Consider the following 22,483-nt stretch of genomic DNA (forward strand, 5'->3'; position numbering starts at 1 on the left):
AGAGAAACTTGGTCGGAATGTACAATAAAAGTATAGGAACTATACAAAACTAAGGAGATACAAAGTCAGGGACTGGATAAATAGCGAAAAATAGGAAAAGGACAAAATGGATGGGATATACGATAATGGTGGATCTGGAGTAATTACGTACGACAATAAATGCAATTTTCCCCGCATCTGACTGCAGAATGTAAGCACGTTACAAATAAAGTGAGTCTGAAAGCTAATGGACTTTAAACATTTTTTTTCCAAGAGAATGGTTGAATTGCGACCCATGGTCTTTTTGAAATTTTTGATTTTCACGATGAATAGAATACGATGCCATAATAAATGCGTGACCTTGAATTTTAAGGTCTGTCAATTTACCTTTTTTCGCAGATCTCCACCGATTCTGAGGTGTAGAATACATCCGTGATAATTAGGACAAACATTTTCCTACATCATATTATTTACATACCTAAATTATCCAATTTTGTGTCAACCATGTATATAAAAAGTAGTATATTTCAGAAAAGCGGAGTTACCAATAGAATGAGTTTGAATTATCCGTATGTTCACTTAAGTTTTAACATGTTTGTGTTTAACTGCAACGAGTGTTTATTCGGTCTGTCGTTGTTTGTTTCTTTTTAAGAGCGTTTATTAACAAAGACTCTTACATTGTCCAATTATATACAGGAAAATTATAATAAACGCAGACTTACACAATTACTATTATATGTAACATGTAACATCATATGAAACATACCCATTTAATTATTCAACACAACAAAAGTTTACGATTCTTATTTAATTAACAACTACTCTGCCGGTGTCTATTCACAGGTACAGAACCATAAATTTAGTATGAATTTTTAATTATGCGACGTATTATTAATCTTCCTTTCATATCGCGTATGAAAGATATTTTCCGATGCAGCTTTTTGCGATACCAGATGTAACTGTCTAAGAAAATAAAAAAGCAATTGGCTTTTAGAGCGGAAAATTAAATAGGTTTTATTATGATTTTAAAAACATTCTTTCGTTTAGAATTCCGATTTATATGTCATTTTCATTTCACATATGTATATAAAATAATAAGCTAAACATGAAACAAAATTCTGCGATAAAAGCTCAATTGGTAATTATGTATGACCGCGAAATGTGTTGACAAAGTCAACATTCTGAACAACTTTTTCCTGTACATACAACCGCTGCGTTGCACCACTCGACTATAGTTCCCAAGTTGTACAGGGTGGTTGGTAACTGGTGGTACAAGCGGAAAGGGGGTGATTCTACGCGAAAAAAGAAGTCGAAAATATAGAATAAAATTTTTTTTTTTAATCTTTCCATCGAGCCAACGATCTACAGTGAGATCCGTTATAACGAGACGTGATAAAGTGCACGCGTACCGAGCGAGAATTCAAAATCGATTTTCTCGAAAACAAAGCCTCAAACGAAAAATTTTTATTCTATATTTTCGACTTCTTTTTTCGCGTAGAATCACCTCCTTTCCGCTTGTACCACCAGTTACCAACCACCCTGTATAGTAATTTTCCACTGATATATTCAAAACTACTATATGTATTACTTAATATTGTGCTGTATTTTATAAATTTTTATACTGCACTGGATTTTTATTCTTACAACTTTGTATTATCGGTAGGTATACTTGTAACATTTTTCAACAATTGAAAATCAGATAAACTGCAACATTCCATATAACAGACGATTCATCGAAAATTATTTCACGCCAGCGTTGCCGGTTGCCTGATGACGGGCGCATACTACTCTGCCTCAACTTGTAAACAGCGATTTTTCTTCTTTATTTGTACAATTTTAAAAATAGTTATTTTTTATAAATGGGTTAAGTTTAGATTAGGATATATAATAGTGTAATTATAACCTAAATTTAATTCAAAATTTTTGTGAATATTTTGGAAACTAAGGCCGAGCAGCAGTTATATGTATAGGAAAAAGTTGTTTAGAATATTTCAGAGTCATTAAAATCGGTAAGATCTCCGCTATTCCCAAAATTGTCTAAATATTATAGCTAATATAAAATAAATATTACGAAATATAAAATAATAATTTTTAAATTTTACGACATTTCTAGTACAATCTCTGATAATATCGTTCGAAGAAAATCGAATTTCTTATTGTATAGAATCTTAATATAATGTTTTATATAATTTTTAAAAATTCATATAAAAATGAAGTAAGCATAATGGAAATAGTAGTACAAAATTGAAAAGTAATATTTGTAATCTGTACGTGATTAATAATAAGTGGCCGGTTCACTGATAATTATATAGATTTGTTTAATACTGATTAAATACAAAGATTATCGACAAAGCTATATATTTTATAACTCATTATGCATTACATTCTTATTTGATTATAAGATAAATTAATCAAATTGTCCCTCAGTAACTAATCTGATTCTTAAATGAAAACCTAATAAATAGTTTGCAATTAATCTTAATCTATTTCTAATTAGTTTATAGTACTTATAAATGATTATGTTGCTAATTGTAAACGTTTGAAATGTACTTCTTGCTTTCTTAATCATAATTAAAGAAATTTTAGAGCGATACTGTATAGAGATCGTAATATTGTATTTGATATTATATTAATATAATTGTGATTATATTAATTCTTTGTAGTACAGAAAACAAGAAATGTTCGTGGACCAGTGTCGTTCCGAAGCTTAACAAACAAAAATAATAAATAAATAATTAAAGGAAAGGTTTGGTTATATGTGTATAGTACATAAAAATATTTTGCCAATTATTGGCAAGTTCTTGATATTTGGCACATATGTCTTGTGTCTGGATGTGACTTGAACCATTTCTACTTTAAAGGTCGATGGGCTTTTCGTCTTTTAGCTATAAATGATAAGTGACTAAAATGCCACAGGGGACATCAAGGGGTTGTTTGTGTTTCAGTGGTTTAGGAACGTACGTGGAATTTTCAGAGCTAGTAAATGCATGATATGAGTCTGGTATGTGTACGACGCTGGTTTAAAGATACGGTGAGACTCCTGGAGTAGAAAAAGGTCAAACAAAGGAAGAGCAAAGATCAGGATTGAAATTGTGAAATGAAAATTAAAAGTCAAGACGTTAGCACAGAAACGCGAAAGATCTTTTAATTAAAGTTCAATGTTATAAAGTTAACCAAATATTAAAATATATATATTTTTAGACCTTTCAGTCATGTTACTAATTTTTATTCCTTGGCCCTATGGCAAAAAGCAGTCTTCGATATTTAAATGAATCTTATACTGGTATTGTAGAGGAAAAATAAATTTTTATATACAGTAGGAAACAAGAATGGATGGACAAGTATCAATGAAGTTTTGTTAAATGGTGCTTGTTTATGCAAAAATATAAATATCAATTTCAATTATGTACTAAATAATCTATGTACTGTAAGAATATATAACAGATAAAATTTAAATATACGTACAACATTAGTACCAGTCCAATTAAATTTCATTGATGCAGTACTTTTTTTACATCGTTCTTTTAGAAGTTATTGGCTAATTGAGTGAGAAATATATTTATTTCTCTACAAAAAGCCTCAGAGGATAAATATTACCTACTATTATTAATAATTGATCAATCAAAATTTGTCTTACATCTCAAAAGGAAAATTCGAAAATTTCTTAAAAGAAATAAGAAAAATATACCTCGTATCTTATATTCTCGTTTATAACTTCAAAATATTTAAAACTTTTATCTAACAATTACTATATTCGCATTGACAACAATTGAAATTTTCTCATATGTACAAAACACGTATTTTTATGATAAATATAAAATTACCTTGGTACTTAATAACTGAATTACGGATACTGGACTGTAAAAATAAGGAAGTTAGACTTAAATAAAAATTTTTCTCACCTTCTACATTTTATAACCAGTACTCTACTTTGAATATTTTGGATATATTCACATATTGCATTCGATATATTTTCGTACATTTAATTTTTCCAAACAGCAACCTATCAATAATTTTGATAAAAATAAAAAATATATATTTACATATATATATATATATTTACTAAAATATATACATATAATACAATTACAAGAATTTATCAGTTATCTCTTATTACTGATCTACTCGCACAAGAAACTTTCATTATGCTCCCTCGAGAAATTCCCCAGTGAATTATAAATTAGAGATCTAGTTCAGATGTCTACATTAATTATAAAGGAGCGTTGTTTTCGAAGAAATATTTTTTCTCGTGATAATTCCTGTGTTTATGAATATTCAAGAACAAATTGCACTTAAACATAAATCATTCGCTGCAGTTTATTTTATGCTTTCTTAGCAGCTTCCCAGTATTAGTTATTTCAAAGTGAAGAACATGCCTTTTCATTATGAGAGCATATCTTTTCAAAAAACTGAAGGATTTTTCTGCGAAGTAAGTATAATCTGTTTGTTACAGGAAAAAAGATTATAAGAAACAAGATTTTAAGAAATTATATATGGCAAATTTCAATGAAAAATTATGAATTGGTCATTTCGGCTACTGTGATAATCCTATTGTATTTATTTATTATCTTGTTTCTATCTTGTTCTGAATATCTTGTTCTGAATAGCATGGAAAATATCTGAAACCAGATCTACTCGTCATCATCAGGATAAAAATTCAAATTGTTTATATCGAGTATATGTATAACACTTTAGGAATTAATAAACTTTTGCATCAGAATGTGGCCATGTTATCCATTTTATTTAAAATGAGTGAAAAATATTGATGGATTGTCTAACATCTTACTTAAGAACAATACAACAATAGACCTGAAAAGAATTTGATAGAACCCAGATTCCTCGCCTATTAATTCCTTTTTAGTAGCAAGACTTTCAGAATACATACTTATATAAGTCATAGTCCTAGTATCAGAATAGGGTGTACAGCCTTACATCCCACAATACCAAGCAGTGCTGTTTGCAACCATTATATTGTTCCCACCAAATGTTCTCAACTAAACCCAGTGCTCTTAAACTCTAACTCTCTCTTTGTTAACACTGTGTTTACAAAGGTGTAGAAACAATAAGCAGGAAAACAATAAGTGTAATAAAGCATCTTCGCCTGATCTTGAGAAATAAGGATCAATTTTATCTAACTGAATATCCAACGTAATTTAAGACAGCAAAAGTTCTATACTAAATCTAACTCGACATAATACTATGTCGTAGATATATGTATATCTACTATGAATATACTCGCATTAATGTTTGCAACGACCTACGGAAAACGAGGAACTCGGGTTGAATGTAAACGTTACGAATACCTGTTGGTCTCATAGAAAACATAATTATTAGGTTGTCCGAAAAGTTTCTTTCGTTTTATGAGGAAGTAATAGACGTACAACGTTTTTTGTTTTACATTATTTTGTCGAATTACGTACGATCCATTTTGTTCTGTTGAGATAAACACTGCGACATTTCACAGACTTCGTTTCATGTTTGTATGAAGGTGCACTGTTGTAAAAAACACGTTTGCGAAAGAAAGATACTTTTCGGACAACCTAATATTAAGGCCGGATGAAGCACATTATCAAGGAAACAATTAATAAGAACTTTTCGTCCATATAAGAGAATCCAAAATATGTGAAAATTTATGAAAATTATTTCCAAGATATACAAGAAAATAATTGATTCATAATTCTAGTTACGTTTTGATTTGCTGTGATATGTACTTTTAGAAAATTCTGATACTAATTCGAATGTAGGGCACAAATTAGAAATCACATAAAGGGAAAAAATCATAATATTTTGTACAAAATATGTATAAAGCATAAAAATAATACAAAAAAAATTATTTCCATGAAAGTTGTTCATCTTTAAGAAAATCACGTTCTTCTAAAGGTTGAGGTGCAATCATGTTGATAAGGAAAACCATATGAATGGTGTAATTCCTTTGTCTTACTAATATTTATAAAAATATTCGACAAATTATTATTCAAACATGGGTACGTTTCATAATTCATATATAAGTGCGTATTATTCAAAGTATCCTGAAATACCTAATAAAAATTAACAATAATAAAGATATATAATTTCATTAAACAATAGTACATTGATATTAAAATCACTGCAACATTGCTGTTGCTACTCATAAAAATGTTTATGCTGGTGATACTTACGAAATGTGAATAATTAGGAAATGTGTATAATTAATAATACACATAATATTATATATACAGATGGATAGATAGATATTTAAAAATATTATACATATACAGGGTGGTTGGTAACTGGTGGTACAAGCGGAAAGGGGGTGATTCTACGCGAAAAAAGAAGTCCAAAATATAGAATAAAAATTTTTCGTTTGAAGCTTTGTTTTCGAGAAAGTCGACTTTGAATTTTCGCTCGGTACGCGTGCGGTACGTTATAACGGATCTCACTGTAGATCGTTGTCTCGATGGAAAAATTAAAAAAAAAAAGGAAAATAAAAAAAAATTTGTATTCTATATTTTCGACTTCTTTTTTCGCGTAGAATCACCCCCTTTCCGCTTGTACCACCAGTTACCAACCACCCTGTATATAATTATTTACATATACAAATAACAGTCAATGAAATCATTCAGATATTCTATTAAATCTTAAAATCAACAGAAAAAAGATTTGCATGAACAATTCTTTCACACTTCCAATAATTAATATTAATTTTCATAATTAATAGCATCAACTGGATATCATACGCTTAATCCAGAGGATACTGTATATCTATTATATGTAATTTGACGACACAAGAATAATTATTGTATAAAAGTTACTAATTAATATTTCAAATAAGTAATAAAAATCTGATCTGCTATGGAGATATTGTACCACTTCAATTTCTAGATTACTCATAAAACGTTCGAAACTATCCAGTCAGATTCGCTGAGCTCTTACTAATATACATATATTTGTATATATGTATGTACTTAGATAGAATACTTGGATCCTCCATATGCAGAAACGATACGCGAGCGTGCTAACGGAGCCGCAATTGGTTCTCACACGATTGGTCGACTTAATTGCTCGTGCCGGCGATTCCATTTACCCGGCATTAGCTATTATCAATTAAGACTGACTAAATCGCGATTGTCATGGGTAATTAATACCGGTGAGGCTTGATGGGAACGGTGATTCAGCGTTCCTTAACATTGCCGATGCCGGGTGTCGTGCAACGACGCGCGTCACGACGACACGTCCTGGAAAAAGCTCACCCAGTCTCCATTCATCCACTGATAATAGGTCGTGAGCATTACGGTGCAACGGGTCGCTACAAAACTTCTGTCTTCAACTATTTACCGTTTCGCGTCTATGAATTAAAGAGGAACTACACAGGGCCAGCCATAGTTTCCTCTGGAGATTTCGCGTCGTCTACCATGCTCCTCTTTCGACAATGGCTATACGAAAACGATATAGCAGCTCGCTTCGGGTACACCGTGAATTACGAGCACATTTGCAACGAGCTGCTCTCTCTGTGTTCGTTCTTGGAAGTGATCCCTTAAGACGTACGTTGAAAGATAAATTATTATAGGAGATAGAATATTAGATAGCAGTAATTGGTTGTACAACAATGTACAGTACAATAATTTTAAGCTGTTTATGCTATTGGGTCGAATGAAGATATTTTTAAGAAACGTTTTCGTATATGCGACTAAAACTTTAGATATTTCTTCTATAGTGCTGGTTTTTTTCTGATTCATAAATTTATTGAACACGGTGAAATAAATACTATCTTGCTATCTTAATATTATCTTGATATTGTAGGACAGATGTGGGAAATATGTAAAAAAAGAAAAAGTAGGGTTTTAGAATAAATGAAAATAAATAAATGAATAAATAAATGAATTTAATAGAAAACTATTCAGCAGCATCTCTCACAAAGCTGTTTCTTTTAACAGATAATAAATACCAAATTATTCTGTAGTAACCAATATCTTTCGATTCATTATAATTACTAATGCGTAGATTAAATACTTTAGAAATAATAATAAAATCAAAATAATGATAAATATCTTCTTATATACATATCTTCTTTTCTCAAAATACTTATGTTCGAAAACAAGAATAAATAAATCTAAAAATTAACCTATCACTTAAACATTACCTAATTAAAGAAGAGTAAAAGAATCAAATTATAATTATAATTGTAATTGTAATTATATTTCCCCATCTTGTGTTTCAAAGCAGGTAAATATGCGAATTACTCGACATTCCGTAGATAAACAGTACTTATTATTATATGCACATTTTTACGTGTTTCATTTTTTTAATTCTCACTAAAAATCTTTATATTTCAATCGTTTTAATCTGATATATGCATAAAATGCAAAGAATGACGTAAAGACTTAAGAATATACAGGGTGGTTGGTAACTGATGGTACAAGCGGAAAGGAGGTGATTCTACGCGAAAAGAGAAGTCGGAAATATAGAATAAAAATTTTTTTCTAAATTTTTCTACAGTGAGATCAGTTATAACGTACCGCACGCGTACCGAGCGAAAATTTAAAGTCGATTTTCTCGAAAACAAAGCCTCAAAAGAAAAATTTTTATTCTTTATTTTCGACTTCTTTTTTCGCGTAGAATCACCCCCTTTCCGCTTGTACCACCAGTTACCAACTACCCTGTATATAACATCCAAGAATAATATATAAGACGTAAAAATTATATGAGAAATAACTTATTTATTTTTAACAGAATATTTGAGCTTCAATATTGTAGAATGTTAAACTAGTATACTTATCAACACTTACATTTTTTCTATCACACGTGATATTTTATTTTACAAAAATGATACAAAGTATCAAAACAACTTTAAAAACATTTACTATGTATTTCCTATTCTATATATCTTATTTTGAAAATATATGTATAATATTTGTTGGTTTTTTAAATGGATATGTATGAGTAGCTATGAGATCTATATTAGAGTTGAACAAGTAAGTCAATCAATGGTTTTGGTTGACATGTGTTACAAAGGTCGAAAAAATTTCATAGAAACATACAATAAACTCGAGCTTAGGTAATTTAGTCAATTTCAAAATTGGTTTTCTCTCTCTGATAAAAGGTGCATTTTTAAAAAGATTCTTTTTGATAGTAGCAATCAATATGCAACTGTTAAAATGGAAATTGATGATTATAAATAATTCAATCTAAATACTTCACAACAGAGATTTCTACATGATATAAAATTACTGATTCTACTAAATGTTTTCTTATTCAACCTATATATTTTTGTTATAGAGTTTGTTAATCTTAAATTCATTTTATTAAACTATATAATAAAAATACAAATTTCTTCATTTCTTTTTCTTTAATTTGGATTTGAATTTAACTTAAGAAGTCTATGTTCTCAAGAGGAAGAATCAAATCATTTTTTAACACAAGTCATACTGCAAATCGTTTATAATAAAATGTTAACTTTACTCTCCTTATTTAAAATATCCTCTCTAAACCCTCCATTTTAAAACGTCTCTGAGGATTGAAATTGTACTACTTTTTTATACGGTGTATGTTTTTCTTCGTTCATAATTTGAGATATTTAGTTATTTGTTCGCAACAGTTTGTATAACATAACTTTATTTACAGAACACGAAGAACTTCAAATACTCCGACATATCTAGAAAAATGAAAACAATACTATAACGGAATAACATCTTTCTATTTCAAATTTTTACGTAAATCCATCATTTTATTAACAGACAATATAACACTGGTATGGTAAAAGTACTTTACTTTTTTATGGTAAAAGTATCATAAAAACCTTTTATGTCCATATTGTATCTCCTATATAAAACATTTTGAAATTTCATTAGCATTGCAATGAAACGTAACTATCATGATTATATTGATAAGATTTTAGATCAATTTGAAAATGTACATACATAGAAATTACAAGATATTTATTGTACATATATATATATGTCGGGTTATGGTTGGAATTTTGGGCGCGTAACAACTCTTGACGTGAATTAACCATTGTTTTACACAACCGAGATTATATTTACACGTATACACAAGTCTACTACAAAGATTAACAATTTTTTCGAGAACAGAAATCAATCGATCTTTGTCGTTACCAACTACATCAGTGTCGACCTCGTTAATGTTGACCGCATCTTCCGCGACTTTGCTACAGGCGTTAACCATTTTTTGTCTTGCAAATATCGACGCCATTTCGTGTAATATTCACGTCAAAACCTTGGCTCAAGATTTCACGACCAATCATGATATCGTATTTTAAGTATCTATCAGCAAGGACATGAAAAGTTATCTCCAATGTAAAACCGTTAATACATACAGTGGACAAGATCTGAGATGTACTGTTAACACAAGTATTTCCTATGCCTCGCATTACTACTACATCAGTCGTTCGTTTGCCAGAAAATTTCAAGGATATAGATTCTTTAATTAATGAGCATTCGGCTCCGGAATCGAAACAAAATGGGAACGACTCACCCAGATGACTTAAACTACCAGCTAGAGACTCCACCACGTAGGAGTCGACTCGACGTTTGTTCTTGGGGCCGGGTTTTCTGTTCTGCAGTAGCGGACAATCAGGTGCGATATGGCCCTCCGCACGACACTTGAAGCAAACCACCTTGGACGATGCGGCTGGTCGTCTTCCTTCCGGGCGTTGTGTATTTCCTCGCTGTTCTCTCTTCATCCTACTACGGCACTCCGCTATTCTGTGTCCGCGTTTACCACAGTAGAGGCACTTCACGTGGTGGGCCGACGGCTTGTGTCTTTTGGCTTCAGGGCCCGTGGAGGTGTCGCTCGTCGAAAATACGGGCCTCTTCGCGAAAGCAACAGCTCTCATTTCGTCTAAAAATTGGTCCTTGGTCTTGATATCCTTCCCAGCTGCTATCTCTTCGATGCGCTGATCCCGTGAGCTCAGGTGACAAAGAACGATAGCGTTGATTACTTCAGCCATAGTGGCATTTTGCCACTTCGTCTCCAGGAGGGAACGGAGACGGATGGCGTACGCAGCCATGTTTTCGTCCTCTTGTGGTGGTTCCCTGAGCGTCTTCATTAGCGTCGAGGTTGCCGTATCTTTGCTACCAAAACGTATAATGAAAAGTTCCCTAAACGTTGGCCAGGTAAGCCCTTCGCCGGTCACTATCTGCGTGAGCCAATGCGCTGCACGACCCTCTAGAGCACTATTTAAAACAGAAACTAGTGCACTATCTTGCAGAGGATTACCCTTCATAAGCAGGTCCACAGTCGTGCACCATGCGGCTGGATCGGCGCCTGCTACTTCGGGGTTAAAGCGTGGTAACGAAAATTTTCCGGGTTTCACACTCGGTTCAAGCTCCCTCGATTTTTGCACTAGCGTCTGAATTAAATCGCGCATAAAGGCCATCTGTTCTTGTATCACTTTAAGCGGTTCTGATCCCACTTCTGATGTCGGGTTATGGTTGGAATTTTGGGCGCGTAACAACTCTTGACGTGAATTAACCATTGTTTTACACAACCGAGATTATATTTACACGTATACACAAGTCTACTACAAAGATTAACAAATAATAAGTCTAGTGAATAATAAGCTTAACAAATAATAATTTAGTGGAGAATAAGTTGAACGAATAATAAGTCTAACAAATAATAAGTCTAATGAATAATAAGTTTAACGAATAGTAAGTTCAATGAATAGTATGATTTACGAACAATAAGTTTAATGAACGCTATTAACAATATTTTTGAGTTCAAACGAATCCACGGCCAACGGGATAACTCTTTACTAAGCGTAGACTGATCTTAAGCACAGAAATACGATGGTTGAAAACTCGACGTGTCACTCTCCAAAGCAGTCGCAAGAAGAATGCCAGCCTCGTGGAGATTTTTCTCGCTGTACGATTGCATTTGTTTTTCTATACCCGTTTGGAAGCATCGAGAAGGTTCCAAACGCCGTTGCTAGGCAGACTCGTTGGAAGCATCGAGAAAGTTCCAAACACCGTTGTTAGGCGGTTTCTGCCTGGAGTTTGATTAGTAATACAATGTATGACCCACTGTATCACACGTGGCTAGGCCCGCTCCCGAGGCCGCATGCCGCCACAACCACATTTCTCGGAAAACCCATACAACCACTCCAGACCTCCGTTAGGCAAAACGTACATCCCGTGACCGTGGCTACGTTCGGCGACCAATTGTCACCTCGAACCCAATCTCGCTATCACAAATCTCGAACAATTACAGCTATGATAAAATCCAGGCTAGAGTACTAGAGGATGTTCCCAAAATTTCCAAGGAACGGCTTCGGCTTTCCTTTCATCTCCGACATATATATATATATATTTAATAAAAAATTAGCATACCGCCATGGACAGATATCTTAAGCATATAATAAGTACTAGTAAGTGTCAAGTCCATTAATTAATATAACGGATAATTAACATTAAAGGTTTGTGATCTCTGCGAAATATAGAATCGTGAAACAACCGGCTGGATGACGATTCTACATGCAAAAATAAATCGAGAAGAAAGAATAATATTTACTTTATAAGGCTTCGTTTCTGAAAAATAAAAATGAATCATCAGTTACGTTCTGCTTTCTGTTATTGCTGTTATTTCCACCATATCGATCTGTACTATTACTTTCCTTTATTTTGCATTTAATTTCAATGGTATCATAGATAAGGATAAGATTAGTACTTTTTGAGAATTTGAGAATCATTTTATTAGTGTAACAAGTGTTTAAAATGTTAAAATGTTGCATACAGCTCTGCCCGTTAAACTAAATTATAGCACGCTTCTTGTTTTCTTCACTTCACTTTTAAATCTTTTAATGCTAAAATAACGTTTACTTTTAAGTCTGTTAGTATGCTTGGAGTACACTTTAGACTTGATAAGACCCCATAACAAAACGTCGGCGAATGGGGAGGGGAATGTTAGATCCGGCAAAACGAAAAAGATTAATAGTACAACACACGACATCGCTGACATAAGGTAACAACACTAACCGCAAGTAGATCGTGACATCGTCCATATTTTAATAATATAAACACGAGCAGAAACACAAGTTTCATATCTCAAAATTTGCATTTGATCCACGAGTACCTGATGGGCTTTCAAACTCTTTTCTTCGAAAACGAAGCCTTAAATGAACAAATTGCCTTTTTTTCTTTTTCGACATTTTTATTTTTGCATGTAGAATCACCATCCGATCGATTGTACCACGATCTTGCAGACACTCTACATATGATAAATATTCATACTAAATATGTATTTTGTAATTTCTATATACATTTTTAGATTTATTCCAGACTTTATATATATAATATAATATAGTAGTACAATTTGAGTACTATTAACAGCGGTAATAAAATTTCAAAATGTTTCGTATAACACACATAATATATTTATAAAATATATCTGCAAATGTTCGAGTATTTTCGCAAAATTGTGTAGTTCAGTCCAATTAATAACAGAAGCATATGGTACTTTATTTACAAGTTCCACGTAAACGAAGTGAAAATAATACTAGAGAAAGAAAAAGTGGAAAGGAAAGGTAAATATACATGATCGTCGAGAGAGTTTGACGCAAACACAGAGAAAAATGAAATTTCAAGCACGAAAGTCTCAATAGGCAAACAGTAATTGAAGAAGATTTGCAAGAAACACGTGGAAAACGTTACTACCATTTTATTCTTGCGATATTTCTATCTTGGTGGTATCACTGGTAATTCATTTGCCTACGATATTTCAAAAAAGTATAAATATGCCATCGAGAATCGTCATGGCTATGGTATCATATAACAGGGATCGGTGGTAGCAAAAAGAAATATTTTGCAACGAGATCATTTTCCATTTGGCCGTTTCAGCGACACAACGTTAGAGAAAATATTTTTCCGCGGCGAGAACGTGAAAACCGTAAGCGAAAAATACTCGACGTTAATCCACGCGATTTTTCTTCTTCACGATCGACGCGCTCCAATGAAATGATACATGCAGATCCGGTGAAAATGCTTGGAAAAACTCGATTGCCTTAAAGTTCTGCAAACACTGGGGAACATCACGGAAGAACGAACATTCCAGGAACATTTCGAAACATTTCGGTGAACGAAACGCGGACGTCCTCGATGCCCTTCTTCTCCGCTTCTCGTTTTTATAACGTCGGGAGATTCGAGCTCGTCTATCGCGCGAGCCCCTTTAGGCGCACTAAATATTAATAGACGGGAATTGCTTCGAGCTCGTTCGCGCTAAGTCAGCGAACTGGACGGTTTCGATTAAATGCTCCTATACCTGCATTGCTGGTAACTTCTCCCATTTTTTTGTACTTTGATACACAATTAAGATTGCTGTTATATTCAGAAAAATTTCTTACTGTTAGAGTGATTTTGTAGTTTTCATAGGTTTGCTTCTGTAGCTTCATTCTATATACACAATAGAAAGAAAACAGTTCAAAGATTAAAACTTCAAGGAAAAATTTAAACGCGCAAGAGAGCATGCATATTTTCCTTACAAAATTATACAGGCTGGTTGGTAACTGGTGGTACAAGCGGAAAGGGGTGATTCTACGCGAAAAAAGAAGTCGAAAATATAGAATAAAAAATTTTTTTTTTAATTTTTTTTTTAATTTTTCCATCGAGACAACGATCTACAATGAGATCCGTTATAACGTACCGCACGCGTACCGAGCGAAAATTCAAAGTCGACTTTCTCGAAAACAAAGCTTCAAACGAAAAATTTTTATTGTATATTTTCGACTTCTTTTTTCGCGTAGAATCACCCCCTTTCTGCTTGTACCACCAGTTACCAACCACCCTGTATGTATTCGAAGAACATATTCCTATCATGTATTAAGCCTTTTGCAGTATAGTCAAAGGAAGAATAGGGCAAAACCTTTAAATATAGTATACTATAAATTTCACATCTTAAATATCATTATATATAAGGCAGTTATTAATATCCATTGCTTATAAAAATTTGAAGGTAGATATGTATTTTTTGTATGTGATACCAGGAACGCAGAAAATCTTAAAAGCATTTAATTTATTCGCCAAAGTTACCCAAAATCACTGTTGCTTTTTAGTTCTTTTGTACGTCGTCCTTGCTTATTTGTCATTTGTTACAAATAATAACAAATAAATATTTTAACGTTAAGTTATGACATATACAACGATGATTATAAATATTTTAACCCTTGATAAATTTATGTAAGAGACAACTTTTTCGTTTTCTCTTAATATAATTTTTTTTACCTTGATCTTATGTAGCAACTTATTATAATTAATTCCTACAATAATAATTATCTTAAGCAGTATTATTTAAATAAAAAGTATTTTCGATATAAATTCATGATCAGTTTTAAAAATTTATTTTCCAGCTCTGAAATCCAAACATTTTAAGTTTTACAACCCGACGATATATTTTATGAAATCGCTTGGCTTCATGTTAGTTGTGACGTTTTCTTACTGTTCGTAATATTATAAACGAAAAAGGGCGTATAAAAATGTACAATGTCCTTACAGTATGAATTTATCTTGTTTTGTTTTTCATTTAAAATAGTCATCGTTTATAGTTGTTTTAACAATTACACATTCTACAATCTTAAAATAAGGATTATAAAACAACGAAAAAATGTGTGCATCTTAGAATAATATCTTTTAGCTTATTCTTTATTCATTTTAAAATGTAATTAACATAAAAATGTGGTGTACCATATCGTATTTATACCTATATATACTATCACATATATTTCAATGATGTTAGTTCATGTCTTCGTAAAGTTTCGGTTTAGAAATTTCATAAAATTATCTTTACGCAAAACTGAAAATGTTTTAATCTTTTAAGAACACACGAAACCTCTTTATAACGTGACATACCATAATATGCCTGGGTATCAGATCGTGTTCCATTGACACTTTGGAGATTTTCATTAGCATTTTTATAAAAAACTTTAAGATTTATATTTCGAGCATGTCACACTATATTTCATATTTATATTTCAAGAATATTAAAATTTAGTGTAGAAAATAATGTTAATATGAATTTTAATTTTAATTTTGAATTTTGAATTTTGAATTTTAAATTTTAATTTTTAAACTTTATATTTAATTTTAAAATCTTAATGCAAATTAAATATAAGATATCCTATATGCTAAGATTTAGATCGACTACGAATTTTACAATAAAGTAAAATATATAGGAAAATAAAAAATATATAATCACTATTTATTTTGTTTCTGCGACAAATTCGATAGATGCAGAATGAGCACGAGATAGTAATATCTCGAGTTGAATATCTCAAAAGGCTGATCAATTTTTTAATTTCATTACATAAGTATAGAATTAATATTCAATTTTCAAAAAATTAAATTACTTGGTTTCATGACTTCATTTATAACAAGAAGATGACATAAATAATAGTAGACTTGCAAAATAAATTTAAAAAATAATGTTTACAACATCATCACCTTTTCCCGGTCTTTAATCTATGAAGTTGTCAATGTGGCTCCTAAACGGCTCACTCATAAATTTTTATTTCGTTTATTCCAGGTTTCGATTATTCGGTGAGACTCGCTTTAGTCGAACTATCTCGGTTTCAATGAATCTGGTTAATTCTATATAGTTCCTACTATAGTATATGCAATGTAAATATCTTAATATATGTATATATGTGTATATAAATACTACCAAGATGAATTACATTTTTTAATAGATGATGGTGTACATAGTAAATACATAAATTTGAGCTATATTTTGCTTCTTTTATAAATGAGATACATACATTCAGATTATTCCCCAAAATACAAATTTAAATGTACATAAAACTAATTTTGAGGAAAAGGATCTAAATATGGTTAAATCGTTAGTGTTTAATACGCATATTTCTGCGCATATCGGAATCTCCATGAAACAATAAAAGTTTAGAGTTACTAACGATGGAAATTTGAAATTTATTTTTATTTTCTAAATTATCAATGCAAAGTAAGGAATCAAGCTTTATGTTCGTCTATATAAAATCAACAATTTACACTAACAGAAATTAAATACTTAAAAACTGTAAACAGAAACTAGATTATAACCTTTTAGCATTATAATTAATAATCGAGTGTCTAATCTGTGTAGCATATTTAAGGTAGCTATTAGAAAAGACAAAAGTTTAATGTCTTTTACGAAATGTTACGAAAAGTTCGATTCAATATCGAGTGCCTAGGCAATAAGCTATACTTTTTAGAAACGAAGCACTTGAAAAACTTTATTTCACAAACTGAACATTTAATTTCCGAGGAATAGAGTTTTAACGCATTTCCATAAATACATTCAATATACATAAATATACGCTAAAATATAATGGAAGAAAATAATTTTTAAATGCATTGTATAATAAACATTGCATTAGAATTCAATATATCACATTTGAATAAAATTCTTTTCATGTCATGCCTTCTGAACGATTTACTTTTTTTTTAGCAACCCTTTTATATGAAAAGTTAATATTCACTGGAGAAATAGCAAAAATCTTTTTACATTAACAAAAGAAATTATTTTTTATGTATGTTCAATAAACTGAAAAACATTTAAATTTTATTAAAATGTAATGATGTTATAATGCAAAATACTCGTACGTCAAAATTATTGAAATTCTACTTTGAATATGATTGAATATGATATAATAAAATATAGTTTATTAAGTGTATTTTGTTAGTTACACTATTATATAGTAATAAATAAAATAAATGAAAAATGTAAGCTATTAATTGTATAAAAGAGTAGTATAGAATAATGTTCTATGCCATATATTATGGCATTTTTAGTTACAAAATATTTAAAAGGAAAAGATACATACAACCAACGTTGACATAGGTAAAATTTTAAAATCGTTCTAAATTAAATTTTAAAGAATAATAATTCACTTACCAATCGCAGTACACACGCCCAAGATCCTTGTCAACGTTGACAGATGAGTGCCAGTACTTCTAACGTATGTAGACATGCCGCCAGGTTCCGAAGATACGTTAAAATCCTTCATGTGCGACACCATATGATAAACAATAAATTTATCAATTTGTTATAGTATACAATGTAAAAAACACTCGTGAATAAATAAAAAGGAATTTAAAAACATTTAATATATAATAAACAACGCGCTATATGATTATCAATTTCAATACGCTATGCATTACATCCATCCTCTTTCGGAGACCACGCACAACTGAAAGCACAAGTCCTTTCAGAGAAAGCTTTTGCTGTCCCCGCGCTGAACTTCACACATGCGCAGTTTGCATTTTATCCGAATTTTTCTCCAGCGCACATACTTCTCAAATTAAATATGATATAAAACTAATGTTGAATATAATATATAAATTTCATATAACGGAAGTATACGATTTATCAAAATTTATGTTAACACTTTATATGAATATCAAATTAATCAAAATATAAGCTTTATAACCAAATGAAATAACATGGACAATAAACTAAAATAAAGTTTAAAAACAATATTATTATTTTTGAAGATAAAGTTATTTTTAAATGATGAAATTAAAAATATGAAGTATTATTGAGCTTAAAATTTGTGTTACATATGACATGTGTATGAAATGTAAATACATTTAAACATATTAATTATTATATATTTACAATAAGCACGTCCAATACAGATATGTGCATTACAAAAATATATTCACCTGCGCACTTAAGCGTGTGCATCAATCAAATAACACATAGAACTGAGTGAGGTAGAGATAGTTACAACAATATATTCGCTTCTGAAATAACAGGAGTATTTAAAATATACATTTTTAAAATTGGAACACTAGCTCGTATCATTTTTAATACAGTGTTTAAATATTCTTTTTGTTTATGGTGCAAACACTTCTTATAATTAGAGCACATTTTAATACTGTAATACAATAAGATTTCTTATTATTATATAACAATAACGATATATTTATATATCATATAAAATGTTACTTTTTACAACACTTAGATTATAAATGTTATCTGAACTTTTAAATCATCAATTTTAGCTCAATTGTCAATAAAAAATAAATAGAATTTTTATCGTACATGATTTTTATATCACAAACGCAATCACGAATGTCCGCTTTAAATGTATAAATGGTAATTAACATTCCTTCAGTTGCGTCAGCTGCATTTTACCGGATTATTATTTGTGTAAAATAATGAAACACAATTTTAATTAATAGAGATAAAAATAATTTTATGAGATCAATTTTTGTAACTAACATAATTAGTTGTAATTCATTGCAGTTTTGTTTTTGATTAACTTCTTCTTTCTGCTTTTGCTACTCCCAGCATTCTCCGAACTTGTAGCAGGCGCACTTAACTTAGGAGATTGTCCAGGAATTAGATGTTTTCCTTGAATTTCTAAACCTTCGTAATTATTATTATGAATAGTTTGTACTGGTGGAGTAGATCGAGAAATAGGACTTAAAGGTTTCCTGTTACGTGATACTGGTACCGATGATGATGTTAAAGATCTAAAATTATAAAAATAATATGAAAGATATTCTTCATAGATAAAAAGAAGTTGAACGCTTTCATCATACCTATTTTTGCTACTCGAAAGTCGTGTCGTGTCGAGTGGAGCAAGCTTTATATTTTTTGGCCACACAGCAGGAGAAACAGGAGCATGCCAAGCAGAAATTTTAGCTGAAGTTGAATTTTTTCCCGAATTTTTAAAATAATTAATATTTTTACTTGAGCCTAATACAAAATAATATTCACACATAATGCTACAAATATTTTTAACATTCCATATGTAATACATAATATTAAAAAAAAGTATGACATGCCTTGAAAGGAAGAAACTTCTAGAGACTGTGCCATAAACTTGATTGGAGTAGTTTTTACGGTAGAAAAGCTTTCTCTGGTTGATAAAACATAAGGCACAGGACTAACTACAACCTTTTCATTAAAAACAGTTCCAAGTTTATTTCTACTAGTGTGTGGCCTTAAAAGCTTATCTTCCGTAATAGATTCATCCTTCTGATTTCTTATTTTGTCATTATTCATAGGATTATCATGTTTTCTATAAGTTGATAAATAATTAACATTCTGCATTTCTGTATTTGTTTCATTATTCTACAATACAGTCTATACGTACTTCTGAATTTCTTGTGTATATGTTTGACCACTTTCTTTTCTCATAGGTAAGGTATAATCTTCTCTTCCTTTACTATTACTATTTGGAAATCTACTTTCCAGAGATATTGTTTCCTCAAACCAATTTACCTTTATACTTTTTGCAGAACTTTTATTACTGTGAATAGTAGCTGTATGTATTTGTAAAACATCATTGAAATCATCATATAATGAATCAATTTCATTTCCTTTATTTGGAAACAGCTTGGATATTACATATTCATAAAGCATATCAAATATCTCATCTTGCGATGTTTTCTGTAATCTTTGCTTAGATGAATTTTTCCTTTTCTACAAATAATATATGTATATAGTCTTTTCAAAGATTGAATTTTTTTACTAAATAATTTTCTTTCTAGGGACAAAGGAATCTTTAATGACAAGTATTGTTATTTTTAAGTCTATTAGGTTATTTTAATAATATGTAAAATATTCAGTACCTTTAATGAAGTATTATGTTCTGGAAATACCTCCTCATTATTAGAATCAAAATTATTCTTTATCTGATTATAATTTACGTTCAAATCTTGATAGTTACTTTTAGGTGAAAGAAACGGATTCTTCCCAAGTATTCTTAAATGAGGTATTTGCATTCTCCATTGTATACATTCTTCCAAAACAGGTGTTTGAGTTACTTGATTACCATCTTCATATAATGTACTTTCGATAGCTTCCCACTGTTCCATAGCTTTCTTCGTTGCAATATTTTCAATTTCTGAAGAACAGGATATATCTGTTGCAGTACTATTTTTATCCCAAGTTGATACATTGTCATCAACATCTTTCCAAGTTTTCTTCTTTTGTAAACTTGGTAATTGAAAATAATCACTTGATTTATTTTGATTATCTCGAGAATTATTCACTCTTGGTAAAATTTCAGAAGTTTTTATATTTTGTAATCTATAGAAAATAATGTTTGAAATTCTCTCACAATAAATTATATATAAAATAGAAATTTAAGAATAAAAGTAATTTACAAATTATGTTTATATGTAAACATTTAGGTAAAATGAATAGAATGTTATTACAAAACATACGTGTTGCGTTTAAGTTTCCTTTTATGCATTTCATGCTTCTTAAAACGGGTCTTTAATCAACTGAAATTGCTTTTAATCATTTATCTGAAAATCTTTTCGTCGTACTTATTACACGAAACCTACACTGACCACGGTAATTTTATTGATTATTTCCTTAAAAGAAGATCTTTAGTTTAAACCTTTAATTTGAAGCATTCTACCGCCATCATATTATGAATGATTTATTATTTTCTTTGAATAATTAAAAAAACACAACTTTACCATGAGGTAACATCTGATGGATTAAAATTTATGATTCGTCGCACAATTTAGGTATATCTTATTTACTTTCGTATAACATATATTCTAGTTCTAAATCGCATATTCACTATTGGTCAATAAATGAAATGATAAATTTTTCTACAAATTTAGTATGAAAGACATTGTATCGTGTGTTGATATCGTGTTTAGGATTACATAAGTAATTACTGTAAAACGTATAATAATATTATAATGTATAAAATCGAAAATAAAACTAATTTGTAATATTACGCTATTGTATGAACTCGCTTTTGACATAACTGCGTGAAGTTTGCTTCGACGAATGTATTTAGTTAGAAATATCCCGTATGGACCGAGGGTGAAACTTAAATTAACTTATATAATCATGTATAAGTTATATCGCTTATATGTGTATGTTTATTGTTTTCCTTCAGATTATAGACTTTCTACAGCTTATGATATATATATCTTGCTTATAAACTATTGTAACACGGTGCATCTATGAACTTTTGTAAACTGTTATATATAAATAATAAATATAAATATAAATAATAATATATTAGTATATAAATAATAATGTATGTTACATATAAGTAGTACAGTATAACGTAAAATCGTAAATGATGCAAGTTATAATGTGTGTAGCCGTTCGTTTGCGTAGATTATTACAAGTCCCTTGTGCTTCCCACCTGAACGTACAGGTAGCCAAGATCATAAAAGCCTCGTGTTCTGCCATGCTCATCGCTGATTGCGAAGCTGTCTCCAAAATGTTATATAATACAGGTTCTAATTAAACAGAAGGGAATTCGATTTTACAACGGAGAAAACTAGAAAGACTCTTACTATTCTCGGTTCACTGAACTTTTCTAATCTCTGCAAAGATCTCGTACTCAAGTTCTTAGAATAAACCAGCGCGTTTAAAAGTATTGACTATTTTCAATTCTCGCGCATTTTGGTGAGCAATGCGACCAGCGCTCCACGACTAGCACCAACCCACTCGTCTTATCCCTAAAACTGCAAAGTAAAACATAACAGTAATAATTACTTCTTTTACGTTATATAACCTGTACAAGACCGTTTAA

General features: G+C 30.7%; 2 protein-coding genes across 2 annotated transcripts in view; both read right to left on the minus strand.

Moving 5' to 3' along the window:
- Window positions 1-18,268, minus strand: part of LOC138184168 (uncharacterized) — a 353,608-nt gene extending 335,340 nt beyond the window's left edge. The window contains exon 1 of the mRNA XM_069121905.1: window positions 17,854-18,268. Within this exon, the coding sequence (XP_068978006.1) occupies window positions 17,854-17,977 (124 nt within the window). The 5' untranslated portion in view covers window positions 17,978-18,268. The remainder of the gene's footprint in view (window positions 1-17,853) is intronic.
- A 278-nt stretch (window positions 18,269-18,546) lies between these two features.
- On the minus strand, window positions 18,547-21,035 carry LOC138184130 (uncharacterized; the record flags this gene model as incomplete). Its single annotated transcript, XM_069121825.1, has 5 exons — window positions 18,547-19,439; window positions 19,509-19,665; window positions 19,755-19,990; window positions 20,066-20,394; window positions 20,544-21,035. Coding segments are annotated over 5 exons (1,464 nt in total), but the record flags the coding sequence as incomplete, so codon positions are not given.
- Between the last annotated feature and the right edge of the window lie 1,448 nt (window positions 21,036-22,483).

The sequence above is a fragment of the Bombus flavifrons genome, chromosome 1, assembly GCF_040668555.2.
Source record: "Bombus flavifrons isolate JBK064 chromosome 1, iyBomFlav1_principal, whole genome shotgun sequence".
Classification (NCBI taxonomy): Eukaryota; Metazoa; Arthropoda; class Insecta; order Hymenoptera; family Apidae; genus Bombus; species Bombus flavifrons.